The sequence below is a fragment of the Homarus americanus genome, unplaced genomic scaffold, assembly GCF_018991925.1.
Source record: "Homarus americanus isolate GMGI-L3 unplaced genomic scaffold, GMGI_Hamer_2.0 scaffold19318, whole genome shotgun sequence".
Taxonomy (NCBI): Eukaryota; Metazoa; Arthropoda; class Malacostraca; order Decapoda; family Nephropidae; genus Homarus; species Homarus americanus.
The window spans coordinates 7,044,498-7,065,426 of NW_024732238.1; the positions used below are offsets into that span (position 1 = coordinate 7,044,498).

Sequence of the window (20,929 nt, forward strand, 5' to 3'; positions counted from 1 at the left end):
TCCTGTAGATAGAACTTGATACCCAGAACACATGCAGAATCCAAAATAACCAAGTTCTGAAAAGTCGCGTCAACTCTGACCGTGTGGCTCCCCGGGTGGACTTGAAATTTCATTCTCCCCAAGCATGCTGCTATCATGTGAGAGTGGGTCACCAGCACAGGCAGAGGTTATGTGGCACAGCCACCTCATCAGTTGAGATGGTTAGCACCTTAAAGCAGATGTTTTTTTTTTGTAAATTTGTGGGCTAATGTTGTGTTGATGGAAATATAAATCTGAAAGATTTTTCAAGATTTTGAGTAATTAAATTATTTTAATTTGTGATAAAACTATACATAAACTATTATTGGATCATGGATGCCTGTCAGGGGTGCACCCAGAAATTGGGTAGGGGAGGTTTCCAAATATTTGAGCTAGGCGTGGAGCCAACATGGTAAACTACAGAGCACTACCAATGGAGAAACAATTCTTACTAGAAGGGTTTCAGGGGCATATTTAATCTGTACAATCATAAAATATGCATGAATTTATTGAGCCGAATACATGCATACTGTATAACACTTTTATTATTTTGTATCCTAATGTTTATATTTTATTTGCACAAACAAAACATCTTTACTTTTCAAATAGTATATTTGCAAATTTCACCTTCCTAGGATTTTTATATATAAATATGTCAGTTACTTGGTTTATGTCCACTGGTATATCTCGGTGCGCGTGCAGTAGTGTCAGGCCTGTCAGTCTCTCGTTCCTCATTGTTGATCTGAATGGTGTTTTTATTCTTTTCAGTCCATTGAAAAATATTTCAGCAGAGCATGTTGTTACTGGCAAGGTGTACAGAATAATGAACAGGGCCCTGTTGTTTATTACCCGTGCGACAAACGTGATGGACGCTAGTTTCTCTCTGGATTTATGTAGTAATCTACCTATTACTTTCTACTCTATTTACTGTGTTGTGATGGCTACACATGTCCCTCAAGTGCTTGTTCAGGGCAGGAAGAAGACTTCTGACTAGCCAACAAAGTCTTGTGGCAAGAAAACAAATGAAAAATTCAACAAAATTTTTGGAAATTATCGAATAATGATGTCAAAATATCCAAAACTTGGTTAATCGGATTTTTCAGTAATTTGGGTGACCCAGAGCCCCTTTTTTGTTGAATTAACAAGGGTATAGTGTATAATTCTTTAACAGTCAGTCATATTAACTTCCTTGTTTATAAGTTTCAGAATTTCTCTATGTTAACTCTGCTCCAATAAGGTACAAGTGCCTCCAGGTGTATGTCATGGTACTGTAGAGGGTAACATCACACCTGGAGGTGACTGTATATCATGACATACACAAACCTTAAGACAGAGTGCACAGTGGCAAGGAAGATTTACAAGACGAATAATGAAAAGGACAAGAAGGACCCAACTGAGTAACAGGGAGAGAGAGCGAGACAGACAGACACACACAAAAACACAAGGGGTGAACAAGAGCTCAAGAGGTAAACCACAGCACCAACTAAGGGTCGTTCCTCTTCTAACATAAATCAAAATGAAACAAATATGATTTTTACCAACATGGACTGTACAAAGCTAATTACCTGTACAGTACTAACCTTTCTCACCTGGGAGAATGCCAACACATGCAAGTGGAAAAGACACCATAAATACAGGTTAGATTTAGCAATTACAAGATATTAACTAAAATGTCAAGTATTGTGGTCCTGTCCTGACAAAACACAGAATGAGGTTTGAAATACTGTACTGTACGTGACAGGGCAAACTAACTATCAGTGCCTCCCCTTTATAGTAACTCTTTCAAAATATTTTAATTCTATTACAATGTTCTGTCGCCTCTAAAAACATAGCCAGTCTACAGCAATTCTGTCAACTTCGATTTACCTGGGAGAAAAAAAGCCTCTATAAAATCTCGAAGCTGTAAAAGTTAAACCCAATCACAACGTTCTCGTCACACCATTAACTTGTATAACACCAATACTTGTTAGTACAGTATACCAAGAACAACTTCTTCTCACTTAACACACACATAACCTTCTAATTCCTAAAACAATCTACTCAGGATCAATTTCTCATTTATAGGATCAGACACAATAAATGACTTATAAACAGGATCAAACACTATGATCACTTATAAACAGGATCAAACACTATGATCACTTATAAACAGGATCAAACATGAAGATGAAACTGTTTTGCACAATTGGATTTTACTGTTTATCTTGGAGACACTTAACAAAATGTAGTAACTGTTGGAGCAGACTCTCTCACACTGAGTGACACTGCTCACAGTAATCTTGTTAAATCCATAACCTTATTAACCTACTTCATGTGACGTATCATATGGAGGTGGCCTAAAAACAGCATCACACTGTCACTTTATACACAAAACACGTTGAATAAAAAGAGACAACATTCTGGGCATCATCTACAGGTAATTAATTAATTTTTATACAATATTAAATTAATTATATGATATGATTACAAATTATCATGTGTGTATCTTATCTACTCTGCTGTAAGCTGTCCAGGACCCTCAAATGTATAACTACACTACAGTATAAAAGAAATTATTGCTTATATGATGTGCACCTAAAAGACAATGGACACTAATGAAATACAAGATGAAAAGTAGCGGAGACATACCGTTTCCTCCACACTCATTAGCTCCACAAAGTTATCAGGGAAGACTCCTACGTGACCATTGAGCTCTCCTCTCCACCACCCTCTATCTTCCAGCTCCTTACAGAGGACAGTAATGATGTCTCCTTCCTTCAACTCCAACTCATCCTCGTGTTCTGCTGCATATGGGAACATGACTCGTGCCAGTTCCCGTACTGTGAGGAAATATTTACATTACTGTATTGTTCAAGTGAGATATTATCGTTCAGAATATTAAATATTGTACAGGTATTACTGTATGTGTAAAATATGAAACTATTGTACAGTACAGTGTATCTCAAGAAAGTATCTGTCAACACTGTGTGAAACATTATGAAACCACAGATGATAGATATTGGGACATGCATATACTTTGGTATACCTGTATAGCTTAACATAAATAATGCAACATGTATGTATTTCGGCATAATTAATATGATGTTCGGTTACCAAATGTTGTAGGTTCAGTGCAGTATACCAACCCTCCCAAGACAACATAAGTTACCTGTAGCATTTTGGAAGTCATTGCACCCATCCTGGCAGATACTTTTTTGAGATGCTGTCCATTCAAATTAATGTGTCTTAACAGCTCAGTGCTATTTAATGCCACTGTACAGGTTTATCTACATCACCTGTCATGAATATTTGTGAAGAAGCAGACACTCCGTCTGAGTTGGAAATTAAACAAGAGCAAGCAGTGGACATCACAAGTGGGTCAAATTAACAGATTAACAGTAATTCTGTCTAAACACAATGAGAAAATTCAGTGCTTCCAGTTTATAAAAGATTGAATGACTCTGACATAATGGAGGTGGATCTGATCTTGTGATGGGTGAAGGTTTCTTAAATTAACCTTTAACAGATAGGGAAACACTGTGATTAATATAGAAGTTCCTTAAGTAGTGAAGATTATAAAACATAACACTAACAATAGTAACAGGACCTTCACTAGAGTCCTGGCACCCTTACCAGGCTTAGGAGGTAACTGTGGTGGTGGCAGCTGAGGGGGAGAACCACTGGCTATTGTGGGTAGTTCCCTTCTGGTCCCTGCCTCAACCTGGTGGCGAAAAAATTACTTATAGTATTCTTCTATATTTGTCTATCTTTAAGCCACTCAGACTCTGTGTGAGGCAAATCAAAGTACTATAAATATAAACATTAAAGAAAGAGATAATGTTGAATGGTAGAGCAAGGCAGGTGAAGAGAGTACATCAACAAGCAGACCTATGCAGTACCCTATACACATTTCTTCAGGCTCCTCGAAAGAAACACGAGCACAGTGTGAGGTTCAGTGGATCACTGTATAGTCTGTGGTGTGAATTTTGACCAAGATGAAAACCACACATGGAGGAGACATCAAATCTACAAACAATGAAGCACACTTCAAAATCTTACCTTCTTCTTTTCCTCTACTGAGGAATTGCTCGATCTGTCTTTCTCCAGAGAGTTGATGCGTTCCTTGTCCGCCGCATTAATTCTGGTTTTATCAGTTTTTGAAGTAACTTTCTCTGTCTTGGGCTCTAGAGCTGGAGGTAGTCTGTGAGGTAGGTCTCGGAAGTCCTTCAGTTGACCTAAAACAATGCAGTACAGCAAGACCATAAGTATATAACATTTACTAGGTTTATGCTAGACACTTACAAATCAAACATCAAAATATCAGACAAGCTAAGTTAAAAAAGTCACTGTTGCAAGTTATCAGTATGGCTTGAGGGGAGCATTAATATACACTATATATTGTACAGGTAACTGGCCAAAGTATACAGAACAAAGGCCATATAATTTTTTCTTTAATCCTTTACTCCTTGGAGAAACAACTGCCTAAAACCTTTGCTGGATGCTAACTTTTTCCCCCTCTAATTTCAAAATGCTTGAAATACCAACCATTAGCACAAATCTTGATTTAATAGTTCCCACAGGAAGAAAATGAGTCCTTCTAAAAGATTCATGATTGAAGATAATAAAACATATACTGTACTCTGAATATCAAATAAATGATTCTTTCCTTTTGGAGCAGGATAATGGAGTAACCAGAATGTGTGTGTGTGTCCTGGGTACTGTTGCACTAAACACCCAACTAAGAATTTTTAATATCTTTTACATTTAACAAGATATGGCTGTTCAATATTCCAGCCAAAAAAAACACCTTCCTACATCATCCCTCCCAGGTAAGACAGGGTGGAAGCGATGAGGGGGGAAGATATATGAGGAAAATTAGTGTAAAAGCTGCGGCCAGCCTCACACACACACACACTCACCATTTTCTCTAGGAAGTTCCTTAATTTTGTGTACTGGTTGGAACGCTGAGGTCCCTGATGATCCTAAGATTTTTGTTGATCCGTTGCTGGTGGGAGTGTCAGATTCCTTTTTGCTGTTTCCTTCTTTCTTCAAGTCTGTGAGTTTCACCCCATAGCCCAACCCCTGAATGGGTTTTGGTTTTATTTCTGAAAAAAAAAAAAAAAATGTAACTACAGTACTGTATTGTATTTGAGAAAAAATTCTGAATTTAAGTAGGGTACTGTACTGTCTGTACCTATAAAGTCCACCTCTCTCTCCAATTTAATGAATGAATATTAACATAAAATAAAAATAAGAAGAATATCAACCAATTCCGGGCTTCAAGGTTCTGCTCTCAAGAGTTATCAGCCAATCATAATTCTTCCCTATCACAACTCTGGGCATCTTCACCCACTCAAGAGTCAGCCTCACTACAACAAATCCACAATGACATATCAATATACAGTACTTGTCATTCACTCTAAAAATACAAGTACAGTACTGTATCACTTTACCTTTAAAGCACTGACTGACCAAGACTTAGTTTGAGATGCAGTACTGATTCTACAGAGGATACACTATTTTTTGTTGAGAGTTGTTGGTGTGAGGGAGGGATGGGCACAGCATGAAGTTCCCTCCATTAAAGGAATATGTTCTTCCTTATTGTAAGTTCTAATGCAGTAATCTCATTTAACATGTACAGTACTACAATGATGCCTCACAAATCTTTCAGTTCAATATGAAAATGTCTTGATAGTGTGTAAATCATATACTGTACTGTACAAGACTATGAGCAACCCAATCTATAATGAATCATATCTACAACACTGATGCAGTCGAGTTGGAGATTATTAACGAGATGTTTCCTAATTTGACTCTTTGTGGATCACCTAAAGTTACCTGCCAGCTTGAACTTCAACCACCCAGAAACTACCCGGGCATGCATTTAATCTACAGGTGGTCCATAAAGGCTAAAATTTATGAATGGTCTTGCTCTGGACTGCATCACTGACACAGAACAACACCATCTTCTTAGTGCCTTATGCCAGCCTCCAAGCTGGGTGACGGCAAGTTGATACATGTAGCCAGTCTCTTTCTGGTTATTCTTTAGTGATTGTCCCCTGACACTTTTGTCTCTAACTTTCACTCAATTAGCTGCACAACATAACTAAAGATAATGGTTCCACTACTGACAATTCAAATTACTGTATTATGAATTTTTGCCTACCTTTTCCGTCACCATTTACGTTAAGTTGATTGTTGATGTTTTCAAGAGTTGATTCGCTCTGCTTAGTGGAAGTGGAAGTGTTCTCTTCATCAACAACATCTTCTACAAAGTTTGATGGGAACATACCAACCTGTGCAGGAATGTGTGTACAGTACATTAGTTAACAAGCCAGTTCCTCAAGTTTTTACCTACAAAATGCATAAAAACAAAAAATAACAAACCACATTTCAAAGATACTGTACTGGTGACTGAATGATCATTATTACCATACCTTGTGGGGGTAATGAAAGCATGAAAACTCAAAACATTAAATGGTAAACTTGGTCTATATTACAGGAACAAAATATACAGTATAAGGGCTAATTAAAACTTATAGGCACAGTGTAATTGGAAATTAATGTGTATACTTCAGTATTGTACAGTATTGTACGTACATCTAAAATAACATAAGAACATCAGAGAGCCAAGGAAAAATCATAGGTGTTGTGTACAGGTAACTTGCACTACAAAAGTAAAGGAATTTTTCCACATCATTGGTACAATTAATTACAATAATTAGTGTTATTTAAAGACCCTTGAAAAAATTACATCTAGCTACTTTAGAACAATTAAAATACATACATATTGTACTGTATTACTGTACAGTACAGTACAATGCCTGTAAGTTTTGAATCGCCTTTATATATGTTTTACCATTAATGTACACTACTGTACTGTACATTATCACATAACTGTGCTACTTCTCAGTTTCCAGATAAAAGTGTGTTTATTGTCCCCAAAATGTCCGACCTATTACCTCATGTTACGGTGAAAGTGGTGGTCAAAACTTGGGTTTTGACCACATTTCATACAGAGATGCTCCTTGATATGCTGGTTATGAATCAGGGTTCAAAAATTTTTTATTCTGGTAATTAGTTAGTTCTAATAAATGACCTTTAAAAACAGTAGAGCATTTAGAATATTTAAAATGCTAATTATGCTGTGCCTGTCAGTTTTCAACTATTTGATACCTTTCACCCATCAATATAGATTGACTTTACCATTTAAACAGATCACATTTTACTTTTCTGATAAAAAAAAAAAAATTCCTGGTGTTCGAGCACAAGTCAGAATTTAGGTTTCCTTCAAATTAAATACAGAATCTAGGCTCATAAATTTAAGATTCAGGTGAATAGTGTTAATTAATGACCCTTTATGTTATTACAACTTATTTAAATTACATTGTTATTGATCTCGAATAATTTTTTTTACCAAATCTTTGAACACTGTACCATTGCAGGAATAACTGTACACCTTGCAACAGTTCACCTGCAAAGACTACTGGACTGCACTGCCAGGTGGCTCAAGATGCAAGTAAGAGAATAAGGAATGATACTCAGAAAGGTGACTGATGCCATTGAAATGAGATACTGTATAGACTTTGATATTACCTGTCCATCAAGTACACCTTTCCACCATCCTTCTTCTACCTCCTGCAGTATGGTGATGGTCTGGCCCACACACAGTGCTAACTCGTCGTCGTGTTGTGGTGCGTAGCTGAACACGACACGACACCGACGACCCCCCATCTCTGTACCAGAAAGATATCACAAAACTTCTAAATTCTCTCAAACAAACTGAAAACATTGTTATTATATTTCCAAAAATCATTAATGTCTGTTAGTCTTTCACAAATACAGTTTTGCTTTTATGCAACAGAACGAACATGTTCTAGTGTAATTCCAGAAAGGGAGTTAAAGTTACAGACCACTGAAAAGAAAACCCATTCGAGATCTCACCTTTAAGGACAACATTCTTATACATGTCTATCAAAACTGAATCAAAACAAGCCGAGGTGTGTAGCCTTCACGTGAGCCCAATAAGTCACACTGGTGTTGAGGGCAGGGACCATCTCGCTGGTCACACGTCAAGAGACTCGTACACCTTAGAACATAATACAGCTACATTGCCTAAGAGGATAAGCCACTCACCCCTTTTTTGTACATTAGGAGGCGTCGTCACAGTGGTGTCCGGAGAGTCATTCTTGGGTTCTTTTGACAGCACCTGTTGAGAAAAACATTAAACTATTAACAAAATGATGATTCTTTAAAAAGCTAAAAAAATCAATAGACCTGTACCTGCATATTATTAACATGTAGAAATATTTCAGGGATAAATTTTAGCATTTAGGTTGTTAACTGAAATGCACAGGTGTTGGAGGGTAGAAAATGACCGGGTGAGCTATAACACATTGTAAATCACCCCAACTATTACACAATACTTTGGAGATTAACAAAAAAAAAAGAGGGGATACAACACTGTATTCTGTGATGCAAGTCCTGCCTATCATACTTCTATCTCATCTAAACATTCAGTCTTGCCAGAATGTATTAGGCATCAACCCTCCACAAAGTAAACTTACCGAATTAAGACACAAAACCTTCACTAATACTTAATTATCAGTCAAGTCACAGTGTACCAGTAAAACATAAGTTAGATCGCCTGAAGAAGAGCCACCAAGCTTATCTCACCTGAATATTAACCATCCTAATGTTAACCTAACCTAACATAACTCCTCAGCTAGCAGTCGTGCTTAATCATATCATCAAGTGAAATAAGCTGGGGGTGTTAATCTTCATGTGATCATCCAAGTGTGTGTGTATGTATGTGTGTGTGTGTCTGTAGATGTACAAAGTTCTCAAACCATTCACATACAAGTGAGACAACACAGAAGAAATAATTCATGCATCGGAAACCTACATTAAAATATACTGAAACTACAACAAAGAGGAATTTTGTAAACATTATAGTGAACTGTCAAGGATGATGGTGGTGGTAAAGGTGAAGGGCTTGAGGCAGACACACACAGTTATGCTGACATCACTGAGAGAGGTGCAGTACAAGGGGTCAACACAAACAACAATAAAGTTCTGTTGGGATCACTACACCTTAAACTAACTGTGTTGGGTCAATGGTCAAGTTAAGACATTGTTCTCGTGCAATACGGAACAAGTGAATGCGTCAGGCAAGTGGCTATAATTAGTGGCAATGATGATAATAATAACCATTTTCTTAGTATTCTTTACAGATGAGTAGTATTCTGTAGTGTGTGTGTGTGTGTGAGTAGTATTCAGCAGCGTGTGTGTGTGTGTGAGTAGTATTCAGCAGTGTGTGTGTGTGTGTGTGAGTAGTACTCAGCAGCGTGTGTGTGTGAGTAGTATTCAGCAGTGTGTGTGTGAGTAGTATTCAGCAGTGTGTGTGTGAGTAGTATTCAGCAGTGTGTGTGTGAGTAGTATTCAGCAGTGTGTGTGTGAGTAGTATTCAGCAGTGTGTGTGTAGTAGTATTCAGCAGTGTGTGTGTGAGTAGTATTCAGCAGTGTGTGTGTGAGTATTATGTGTGAGTATTATTCAGCAGTGTGTGTATGTGTGTGAGTAGTATTCAGCAGTGTGTGTGTGTGTGTGTGTGTGTGTGTGTGAGTAGTATTCAGCAGAGTGTGTGTGTGTGTGTGTGGTAGTATTCGCAGTGTGTGTGTGTGTGTGTGAGTAGTATTCAGCAGCGTGTGTGTGTGTGAGTAGTATTCAGCAGTGTGTGTGTGTAGGCAGTGTGTGTGTGTGAGTAGTATTCAGCAGTGTGTGTGTGTGTGTGTGTGTGTGTGTGTGTGTGTGAGTAGTATTCAGCAGTGTGTGTGTGTGTGTATGTGTGTGTGAGTAGTATTCAGCAGTGTGTGTGTGTGTGTGTGAGTGTGTGTGTGTGTGTGTGTGTGTGTGTGTGTGTGTAGTAGTCAGCAGTGTGTGTGTGTGTGTGTGTGTGTGTGTGTGAGTAGTATTCAGTAGTGTGTGTGTATGTGAGTAGCAGCAGTGTGTGTGTGTGTGAGTGTGTGTGAGTAGTATTCAGCAGTGTGTGTGTGTGTGTGTGTGTGTGTGTGTAGTAGTATTCAGCAGTGTGTGTGTGTGTGTGTGTATGTGAGTAGTTTTCAGTGTGTGTGTGTGTGTGAGTGTGTGTGTGTGTGTGAGTAGTATTCAGCAGTGTGTGTGAGTGTGTGTGTGTGAGTAGTATTCAGCAGTGTGTGTGTGTGTGTGTGTGTGTGTGTGTGAGAGTAGTATTCAGCAGTGTGTGTGTGTGTGTGTGTGTGTGTGTGTGAGTAGTATTCAGCAGTGTGTGTGTGTGTGTGTGTGAGTAGTATTCAGCAGTGTGTGTGTGTGAGTTGTATTCAGCAGTGTGTGTGTGTGTGTGGAAGTAGTATTCAGCAGTGTGTGTGTGTGTGTGTGTAGTATTCAGCAGTGTGTGTGTGTGTGTGTGTAAGTAGTATTCAGCAGTGTGTGTGTGTGTGTGTGTAAGTAGTATTCAGCAGTGTGTGTGTGTGAGCTGAACACTTGTGACCTCGCCATGACTCATACACACCTGGTCTGTTTATGTGAGAGACTGACTGTGTATGTGTAATGTGTTAAGCAATGTCTATAAATTTCAAGTGATATTTTTTCGACAAATCAAGGTTCCACTGTGTTATTTATCACTGGCGTTTCAAAAAAAAATCACCATTATTTTGAAAACTTTGCAATAACTTAAACCACCCAGGTAGCTTTAGGGTGCTTAAATTACAGGTGGGCCGTGCTGTGTTGCCAGATGTCCATTTGACCAAAAGTAACAACAACACAAGTCCCAAATAATATAATACTGTATACCTGTTCAGTGATATTATCTCAGCTGACCCTAACTTTCATGAGACTTACTGAGTGACCTTGTCTTGACCTATTTTTCCAGGGCGGGAACATGACCTGGGGTGAAGCACAGTATAGGAGGGGAAAAGTGTGGTGTCACGCCCCCATTGGTGACCATATATGACACACATCAGACAAGTGGTTACTGAGATACCGATACATGTTAATTCTTACCCTTGTGTTAGGAAGTTATAGACCTATGTAGTGGTTTAGGCCAAGATAGACTAACTAACTGTGAACCTCTATAACTATGGCTGTATTATTAATATACTGTATTATTTTTATTCTCTCTAGTGTGATTTTGAGAACAATTGTTACACGTGTCTGTCAGAAATAAACTTCTACTACTTCAGACACACCAGCACCACGTCAACAAGCATACAGTATTTAGCAGAGTAGTTGTAATCAACCCCCCCCCCCTCCACCCTCTGTCCATATGATTGACGAGGTAGTAAGACAATACTCAACACTACACCCACACAACACTACACCCGCAACGCCCCCACACAACACTACACCCACCCACACAACACTACACCCACCCACACAACACTACACCCGCAACGCCCCCACACAACACTACACCCAGAGTACACTATCAGATACGTCCCCACACATCAACACTACACCACATATATACATAGATGTGTGTGTCACTAGCCACTACCCCCAGCTCGGAAGTGACAGATAATAGCCGTGAGTTGACCAGCTTCCAGCCACCCCCCCATTGTCCACCCTCTCCACTACCCTCATATTCACATCATCCTCCTCACTACCAGCACACGCCTACCACTACCATCAAGACCGCAGACAGACAGACAGACAATAAGCGTAGGACTAAAAAATCCCATTACAACAATATTTCAAAGAACTGTAGCAACAAAAATATTACATGTCCTTGCAACAACAACCAATTTAAAGGTCTCTGTCTGCAACAATAACAAACACTTTAAAGGTCTGTCTGCAACAACAATATTAACGTTTGACTTCTTGAAGCAACAACAATACTTTAAAGGTCTCGCGAAATACTACAAGAGCAATGCCTTAAGGTTTCTGTGAGTGAGTGTGTGTAAAAGGCGTGCCTCTGTCTCCAAGTGGACACACAGACACACCTCTCGTCTCAGGCTGTTGATACGAGTGATCTTGTCCACACACACAGAGGCACGCAAGCAGGCTCACACCACAAGTCTTCTACCCTCACGTAAACCTGTACACACACACACACCCTATACTCGGGTTGAAGGTGTGTATCTCTCTCATAATGTCTCAAGACTCGGGCGTCACAAGCACAGACCGGTGTCCGGTAAAAGGTCATCAAAGGTTAACAGTGAGAGGTAAGGTCAAGGGTTGTGTGTTTAGCCACGTGGAGGTGAGGCGTGACCTTTTTTATCCCAGTACCACCCAAGGTCCCCCCCCCACACTCATCATATTGTCACTTTATGTAACTTGCTGACAAAACCCATGACCCTTCAGGCCTTTACGCCCTTAATGCACGAGTCATAAGGGCAAGCATGAACTCCGCATGCTTCCCAGATGGGCACTGTAAACGCTTCTGCGCTTCACCTTGCACAAGGTGGGCAATCTGTAATCTGGTCTCCATACCACGCTCACGATAGTCCCCCAACCACGCCCACCAACCACGCCCACGACAGCCCACCAACCACGCCCACGATAGCTCACCAACCACGCCCAACGATTCAAGGTAGGGAGTCAGGTGGGAGGGGGAGGGGGAGGCAGGTTGACCACCTGATCTTACCATGTCCACAGGTGAGTCATATCCTACCTGGCCTTATTACCACTCATTTACTCTCTCTCACAAACACCACTTGCCTCCAACGATCTACATTCAGGTGTACCACTATATCTTCACCACACTATCACCTAACCACCACCACCATCACCATTCTCACCTCACTTGATCACTACCAGTATCCCCACCTCACTAGACCACCACAACCACCATCCTCATCTAACTACCACCACAACCACCATCCTCACCTAATTGCCTCCATAATCACCCCTTCATCCTCAACAGGTGTGACCCGATAAACAACAGGTACTTACTTGTGTTGATTCCGTCATGAGGCAGGTACCAGGTTGGGGGGGGGGGAGTAGGAGGGAGGTGATCCTTCACTTAGTAATGTAAGGCAACACTCTCACAAGCTCACTCCCTCTCCCCACCAGCTCCAAGAATCAACATGAGCTGACGGTCAAGCCAACTCATCAACAAGTGAGATTTGATCCACCTTCACCAATCTCATGAGTTGAGTGGATAATTGGCTCAGCTCAAATGGCTATAGGATCACTTGTAATCCCCCACTTATCAAGGTGTTTCGCTGAGCTCACTAACCAGAATAAGTTACTTAGACCACTAGCTGGAGAATCCTTCGCTGAGCTCACTGGCCTTAATTAAGATCACGTGTTAGAGCTCAGGTCCCTCCCTACAACCGAGTCTGTTGTCCTGGCAGGGGGGAGAGGAGGTCACCACACAGAGGGGAGGTGGACGAGACACTTGCTGGCCAGGATGCAGGAAGAGGGCGACCTGTGAGTGTCTCCTACTGATCTCGCCCTCTGCCACCAACACACTCTAACACGCACTAACACACTTTTGCACACCTATAAACTCTTAGAACACTAACACACTTCAGCACACACTAACTTATTCTAGCACACACAAACACACTCATAAGACTTGTTCTAACTTTCTATATCTACGCGTGAACACTTTTGAATTTCATCAGTGTTATGGCGGGAACACAAGTATGATGACACACACACACTCACACACACTTTTTTTTTTGTAGAATTTCAACTTCTATGTTTCAATTATTCAAAAGTTTTCCAAATAGTAAGTGAAACACGAATGCAACACAACAGTCCAGGTACAATGTGTAACACTGTCAACACTACGGACGCAACACAGTGGTTCTATAACAAAACTTTCATTATCCGCCCCCCCCCCTACACGTGGCTCCAACAATAACCTCACAACACTTCAATACATTTTCTTTATTATATTTTTTCTTCTGTTCTCACGTCTATGTTGCGACACAACTTTTACTTGGCTTATCTCTTCAAGGTGTACAGCAAATGTTACACGGCCCTACACCACCTTATCACCACACTACACACACATCGCTTATCAGCTCACAGTCTCTCCAACACACCACATTATGGGTCACTGTGTAGCTCATTAAATAACACTAGAAATACATATGTTTACAGCAACACAAGAATCACAACACTGCCGCCATAAACAAAACACTACAATATTGTCATCTCGCTGCGCATATCAACACTGTTTTGTTTTTCTTCATACTTGTCACGTGTGTTGGTCCAGCAGTGAAAGTGTTTTTTTTAAGAGATGTTGAGGTTAGTTACCACAAGAGGCAGACCACACACACACACACACACACTCAGGTCTGCTTAACACGACACTCACTCATACACAGTCATCGTTGCGACACCTTCACATAATAATGAGTAATATTTACACCAGGATACACTCACACACATACACTCATAACCCCATTTCTACACGTTTTTTTCTTCATAGTTATAAATACATTTAACACATATATTACAAATGTCTTCTGGGTGATTATATTAACACGGAGGGGGAAGTCATTTCGTTATGTACTATATTTCACAACACCTTGGTCAACGTACTGTAGACGACGGTGGGTTAGGATGGCTGGGTTGTAGTAGTGTTTTCACGGTGATGTCGTCTGAGAGGGATAAGGAATCACTAGGGAGAGATGAGAGGTGCTGGGGGGTTGTGGACAGTGGAGCGGGGTGAGGTACACTGCCTGGTCTGGCTGGCTGGCTGACTCTGGCCTCGGACGGACACACACACACTCACTCTGTACCGCCGACTGACTGACTGAGTGACGGTGTGTGTATGTGAAGAGACTACCATCACCACTACCACTACAATCTACCCCCACCACCACCACCACCTGTAGCACCACCACCATCTGTAGCACCACCACCTGTAGCACCACCACCATCTGTAGCACCACCACCATCTGTAGCACACCACCCACCACCACCACCACCACCACCACCTGTACCACCACCACCACCTGCAGCACCACCACCACCATCCACCTGCACCACCACCCACCACCAGCACCACCACCACACCATGACCACCACCACCACCACCACCACCAACCACCTGTAGCACCACCACCATCTGTGCACACCACCACCACCTGTGGCACCACCACCTGCACCACCACACCACCACCCAGCACCACCACCACCATCACCACCACCACCTGTAGCACCACCATCACCACCTGTAGCACCACCACCACCTGTAGCACCACCACCTGTACACCACCACCACCTTCACCACCTGCCCAGCACCACCACCTGAGCACCACCACCTAGAGCCCCACCATCCTGTAGTACCCCACCACCACCTGTAGCACCACCACCACCACCTGTAGCACCACCACCACCACCACCTGGGCACCATCACCACCTGTAGCACCACCACCATCACCACCCCCACACCACCACCTGTAGCACCACCACCTTCACCACCTGTAGTACCACCACCACCATCACCACCTGGCACCACCTGCCACCACCACCATCACCACCTGTGGTACCACCACCACCACCTGCACCACCACCTACCACCACCCTGTACCACCACCACCACCTGAGCACCACCACCCACCTGAGTACCACCACCACCACACCACCTGCAGCACCACCACCTAGAGTAGCCACCTTCACCACCTGTACCACACCACCACCTGTAGCACCACCACCTCACCACCACCACCACCCACCACCACCACCACCTGTAGCACCACCACCCAGAGTACCACCACCACCTGTACCACCTGTGCCACCACCACCTTCCACCACCAGTACCACCACCACCACCTGTGCACCACCACCTGGGTGCCACCACCACCACCTGTCACCACCTGTAGTAGTCACCACCACCACCTGTAGCACCACCACCACCACCACCTGTAGCACACCACCAGCACCACCACCACCTGTACCACCACCTGTAGTACCACCACCACCACCTGTAGCACCACCACCTTACACCACCACCTGTAGCACCACCACCACCACCTGTACCACCACCTGTGGCACCACCACCTGGGTGCCACCACCACCTGGAGCACCACCACCTCACCACCACCAGTGCCACCACCTGTAGCACCACCACCACCTGTAGCACCACCACCTCACCACCTGTAGCACCACCACCTTCACCACCTGTAGTACCACCACCACCACCTGTGCACCTGGGCACCACCACCGTCACCACCTGTAGTACCACCACCACCTGCACCACCACACCACCTTCACCACCTGTAGTACCACCACCACCACCACCACCTGGCACCACCACCTTCACCTGTAGTACCACCACCACCTGGACCAGCACCACCCACACCTGTAGCACCACCTGTGGCACCACCACCAACCACACCTCACCACCTGTGTACCACCACCACCACCACACCACCACCTGGGACCACACCACCCCAGCACCACCACCACCATCACCACCTGTAGCCACCACCACCACCACCTGGGCACCACCACCTGCCCACCTGGCACCACCACACCACCTGTAGTACCACCACCACCTGTAGCACCACCACCTCCACACCACCTGCACCACCATCACCACCTGTAGTACCACACCACCATCACCACCTGTACACCACCACCTCACCACCTGTAGCACCACCATCACCACCTGCACACCACACCACCACCCAGAGTGCCATCACCACCTGCAGTACCCACCCAGAGCCATCACCACCTGTAGCACCACCACCAGAGCCATCACCACCTGTAGTACCACCACCACCCACCACCACCTACACCACCTTCACCACCTGTGGTACCACCACCACCTGGAGCACCACCACCACCTGTAGCACCACCACCTGGGCACCACCACCATCTTACCTGCAGTACCACCACCATCACCACCTGTGCACCACCACCATCACCACCTGTAGCACCACCACCACCACCTGCAGTACCACCACCTGTAGCACCACCTGTAGCACCACCATCACCACCACCACCACCACCACCCACACCACCACCACCTGTACCACCACCACCTGTAGCACCAAGGTGGGAGGAGGTCCGTTTCCGTCGCTGTCCGCCCCTGACTCACTCATACACCCATCCGCATTCCCCACCGTCACTCACCACCACTAACCCAACAGCTTCAAACATAAACTTTACCTAAGCTCTCTCCTTCTCTACCATCACCACCAGCCACTACACACACCATCACCACCAGCCACACCATCACCACCAGCCACTACATCACCACCAGCCACTACACACACCATCACCACCAGCCACTACACACACCATCACCACCAGCCACTACACACACCATCACCACCAGCCACTACACACACCATCACCACCAGCCACTACACACACCATCCACCACATCTCCACTGACACCATCCCCACCACCACAATACGTCGGGATATGACCTAACTGTTGGTGGCGGTGGAGTTGAGTTCCCTTGGACGATGGAAGGAAGAGGAGGAAGGTAGGTACGTCGTTTATATTGTGTATGTCCTTGATCACCCACCCACCCACACATCCACCCACCCACCCACCCACATACAAACAAACCCCACACACACACACTGGATGAACAGCCGTGAATAACAACATCGCTGGAATGAAAGTGCGTACGTACTAACCAAGAATGAATGAATGAATGAATGCAGCAGCTAGTGAATGAAATCTATAGTAACCAAGGGACAGACACAGTAGAAGGTCAACAGTGAGAAAAATAGTGAATGAAACCAACGGTAAACAGTCGGGGAGGAAGAAGAGAAGGAAGAGAAGGAAGAGAAGAAGAGAAGAAGAAGAGGAAGAGAAGAAGTGGAAGAAAGAGGAGGAAATGAGGAAGAAAAACAAATAGGAAGAGGAAGAACAAGAGAAGAAAAGGAAGAGGCAAGTTCGTCCATCACACACACACTTGACAACGACTGATCACTGTCTGTCCCTCTTTCTCACCACTCCTTAAGAGGCCTCGAGTGGTGATGATGGCGTCTCCCTGCTGAGGTGAGGTGTGAGGATAGGAGAGATGAGGAGAGGACAGACATGATCACGAGAAATTAATAGGCAGGAATAATGATGATGATGACGACAGGTAAACACCCACATTCACCCAAGTCTGTACCTCACCTCCCCCTACCTGAAGGTGTGAAAACGTCCTCTAATTGACCCAGGTAAGTTACGACATGAAGATGGATTCTCAAAAAAATAAAAATAAATAATAATAATAGTAATGAAATATTCCTAAGTTGATTCTTGTCCCTAAATAAAAAAAATAAAAAAAAAGTTGGTAAATGTTATTGTTGGTTCATTTAAGCTTCGACACACAGACAGACATACACATGGGGCCAGAAACGCTCGCCTCCTCGTCTTCGCCCTTCCCCTTCCCCTCCTCCAGCTACTGTTCTTCCTCCTTCCCCTTGTCCTTGCTGGCGACCCTCACACACACACACCACAGCTCGTGACGATCCCTACAAGACGCCTCCCCAGAAAATAACACATCCATATTTCAGTGTTATAAACCCAATTTTATGATATGTATATTATTTATAAGCTAATACTGCCAATAAACTAATGCCAAATATCAGATGGAGTTATGAGGTACGAGTCTTTAGGAATACTACTACTACTACTACTACTACTACTACTACTACTACTACTAATAATAATAATAATAATAATAATAATAATAATAATAATAATAAAGAAAATTACTAACTCCCCAAAATAAAACCAACTTTTATCAACACTCACTCGTCTGACGGTAGCCACAATATATGGTTAACTACACAAGTTTACTTAACACCAGACAACACTAAGGTAGAGTACTGTATCCTTTCAAGATTATCTACCCTTTATCTCACAACACTCTGAAACACTCCAGCAACACTCAACATACACCGCAGCAACACCTACAGTACACCACACTGCGGTAATAACCTTGGTGTGTTCCGGCACTAATAATAATTACAACCTGGGCCCCTGGTGGTACAGTACCGGTATAGTTAATAATGTGCACACGTGAACACAATTCCCTGGACACTTTGTTTTGGCACTATCTACTTGAGGGTCAGGGATATAAGACCCCCCCTCCCCTTCTGGTCTATCCCTCACCCCCTCTGGTCTATCCGTCACACCTCCTACCCCCCACAGGCACCAGAGAGGATAGCACTTAAGGTCAGAAGGAACCTCACTACCACGCATGCGCCTCAGCCCCCCCCCTGCCTGCCGTGTTGATCATGACGTCACACTGGCCATCCTTCATTACCCGCCCATCCTCACACCCAGTCCCTCTACCACCCAACACATACCTCCACCCACCACTACAACCTCCGACACACACACGCACACACATTAACACACACACACACACACTGGTGATATACAGCTATGTTACCAAGTGACTGACTGACACACACACACCTACCCCGTGCACTAACACTAGTGATGACAGCTGTGTTACCAAGACACACACACACACACACACACACACACACTTACGTTAGGCTTAATAGTTCAAGATTAGCCTCTCAGTGTACGTCACCTGGTGATTAAACACCTTAACGCTACCAGGGGAGATTAGGTTAGGTTTAGTTAGGGTCAGATTAGGTTAAATTGAGTTAGGTTTGGTTAAGTTTGATTTAGGTTATGATTAGTTAGGTCAGGTTAGGTTAGGGTTACTTATGTTTTGAAAGGATTGGGTTGGGTTGGATTAGGGTTGGGTTAGGTTAGGTTAGGGTGTTTAATCTTCGGGTGAAATAAGCTCGAGGGAATCATCAAGTATAACCTTAAAACAATGTTCTTTGTCCGAGCCATAATGTTTACAACACCCAGACGGACGGCGCGGCTAGTAACCAACCCACAGGAGGATATTATCACGTGCACTCCAGAGCCCCCCCCCCCGAACGATTAAAGAGGGAAGGGGTATTGGGGAGGTCATTGGATGGAGGGGGGGGGGAGGGGAAGGGGAAAGGAAAACAAACAAACAAACAAAGACATCATCTATCACAGTATATATTGACTATGTGTTCCCGTCCACCCAGCTGTTTACACCAAGCTCTACCAATTGGGGATGTGGTGGTGGTGGTGGTGGTGGTGGTGGTGGTGGTAGACGGAAATAAAGTCCACAGGAAAAAAGTCACATTGACATGACAATATATATATGATGTCATTGCACGTAGGTTAGGTTAGGTTAGGTTTTTTCCGTGGCTTTTTATCTGACACTTTTCCTGGATTCGTGGTGGTGCCTGATATGTTGGGGATATGGTGTAATAGTGTGGTGTATCCTGGTGCGGTAGGTACAGTAGGGCCACACCATATGTCAATATATTAATTACTGGACAGAAAAATCCGCTTCCTGTGTCGTGGGTTTGAGAGACTTCCGCGCTGGCGATGTTCTGGGCGTGAGCAGTTCCAACAAAACCTAACCTACCCTAACCTACCTTAGCCTCAACCATTCACTGATGTTTTGATGGACCTCCACATTGCCAGAACACATCCAGCACGCCACAACGATTTCAGACGAATTTTCCTCCATTATTTTCCTCATAACTCCAGTACGAGATCTCACCTGAGGATTAGGCACCCCCAGCTTATAACCCTTTACCTTAACGCTAACCTAACCTCCCAGGTATAACGCTAGGGTGGGTTAATCATCCGGTGAAATAAGGTTGGGTGTCTAATCTTCAGGTGACGCTAAGGCTCCGTGTCAAGGCGAGTCAGGTTCTTCTCACCGCCCCCAGCAAGCAAGACCAACAGGCCATAACTGTACACCAAAGGCACAAAAATAACAATTACCATCCAAAAAATAAATAGAAAAAGATAAATAAAACAAATTAAAAATCGTCATCTGGATTCAGAGTTTAGGATTCGGATTCACTCGTCAACTGTTTCAAGGTGTCTCGGTTTTATTTACCCGAACCCACGAGAGAGAGAGCCACCATCACTGTGTATATGGGCAGAACATTGAGCTATAATGGGGG

At 43.5% G+C, this 20,929-nt stretch overlaps 1 protein-coding gene across 7 annotated transcripts in view; it reads right to left on the reverse strand.

The window, feature by feature from the left end:
- Positions 1–2,646: 2,646 nt before the first annotated feature.
- LOC121868417 (SH3 domain-containing kinase-binding protein 1-like) overlaps positions 2,647–20,929 on the reverse strand; it is a gene marked incomplete at its 3' end in the record, with an annotated part of 82,151 nt that continues 63,868 nt past the window's right edge. For 2 of the 7 annotated variants that reach the window (XM_042369041.1, XM_042369034.1), the window contains 7 exon segments: positions 2,647–2,837; positions 3,631–3,718; positions 4,057–4,232; positions 4,917–5,102; positions 6,164–6,293; positions 7,594–7,733; positions 8,134–8,206. In XM_042369041.1, the coding sequence (XP_042224975.1) occupies positions 2,647–2,837; positions 3,631–3,718; positions 4,057–4,232; positions 4,917–5,102; positions 6,164–6,293; positions 7,594–7,731 (909 nt within the window). 7 annotated transcript variants of the gene reach the window in all.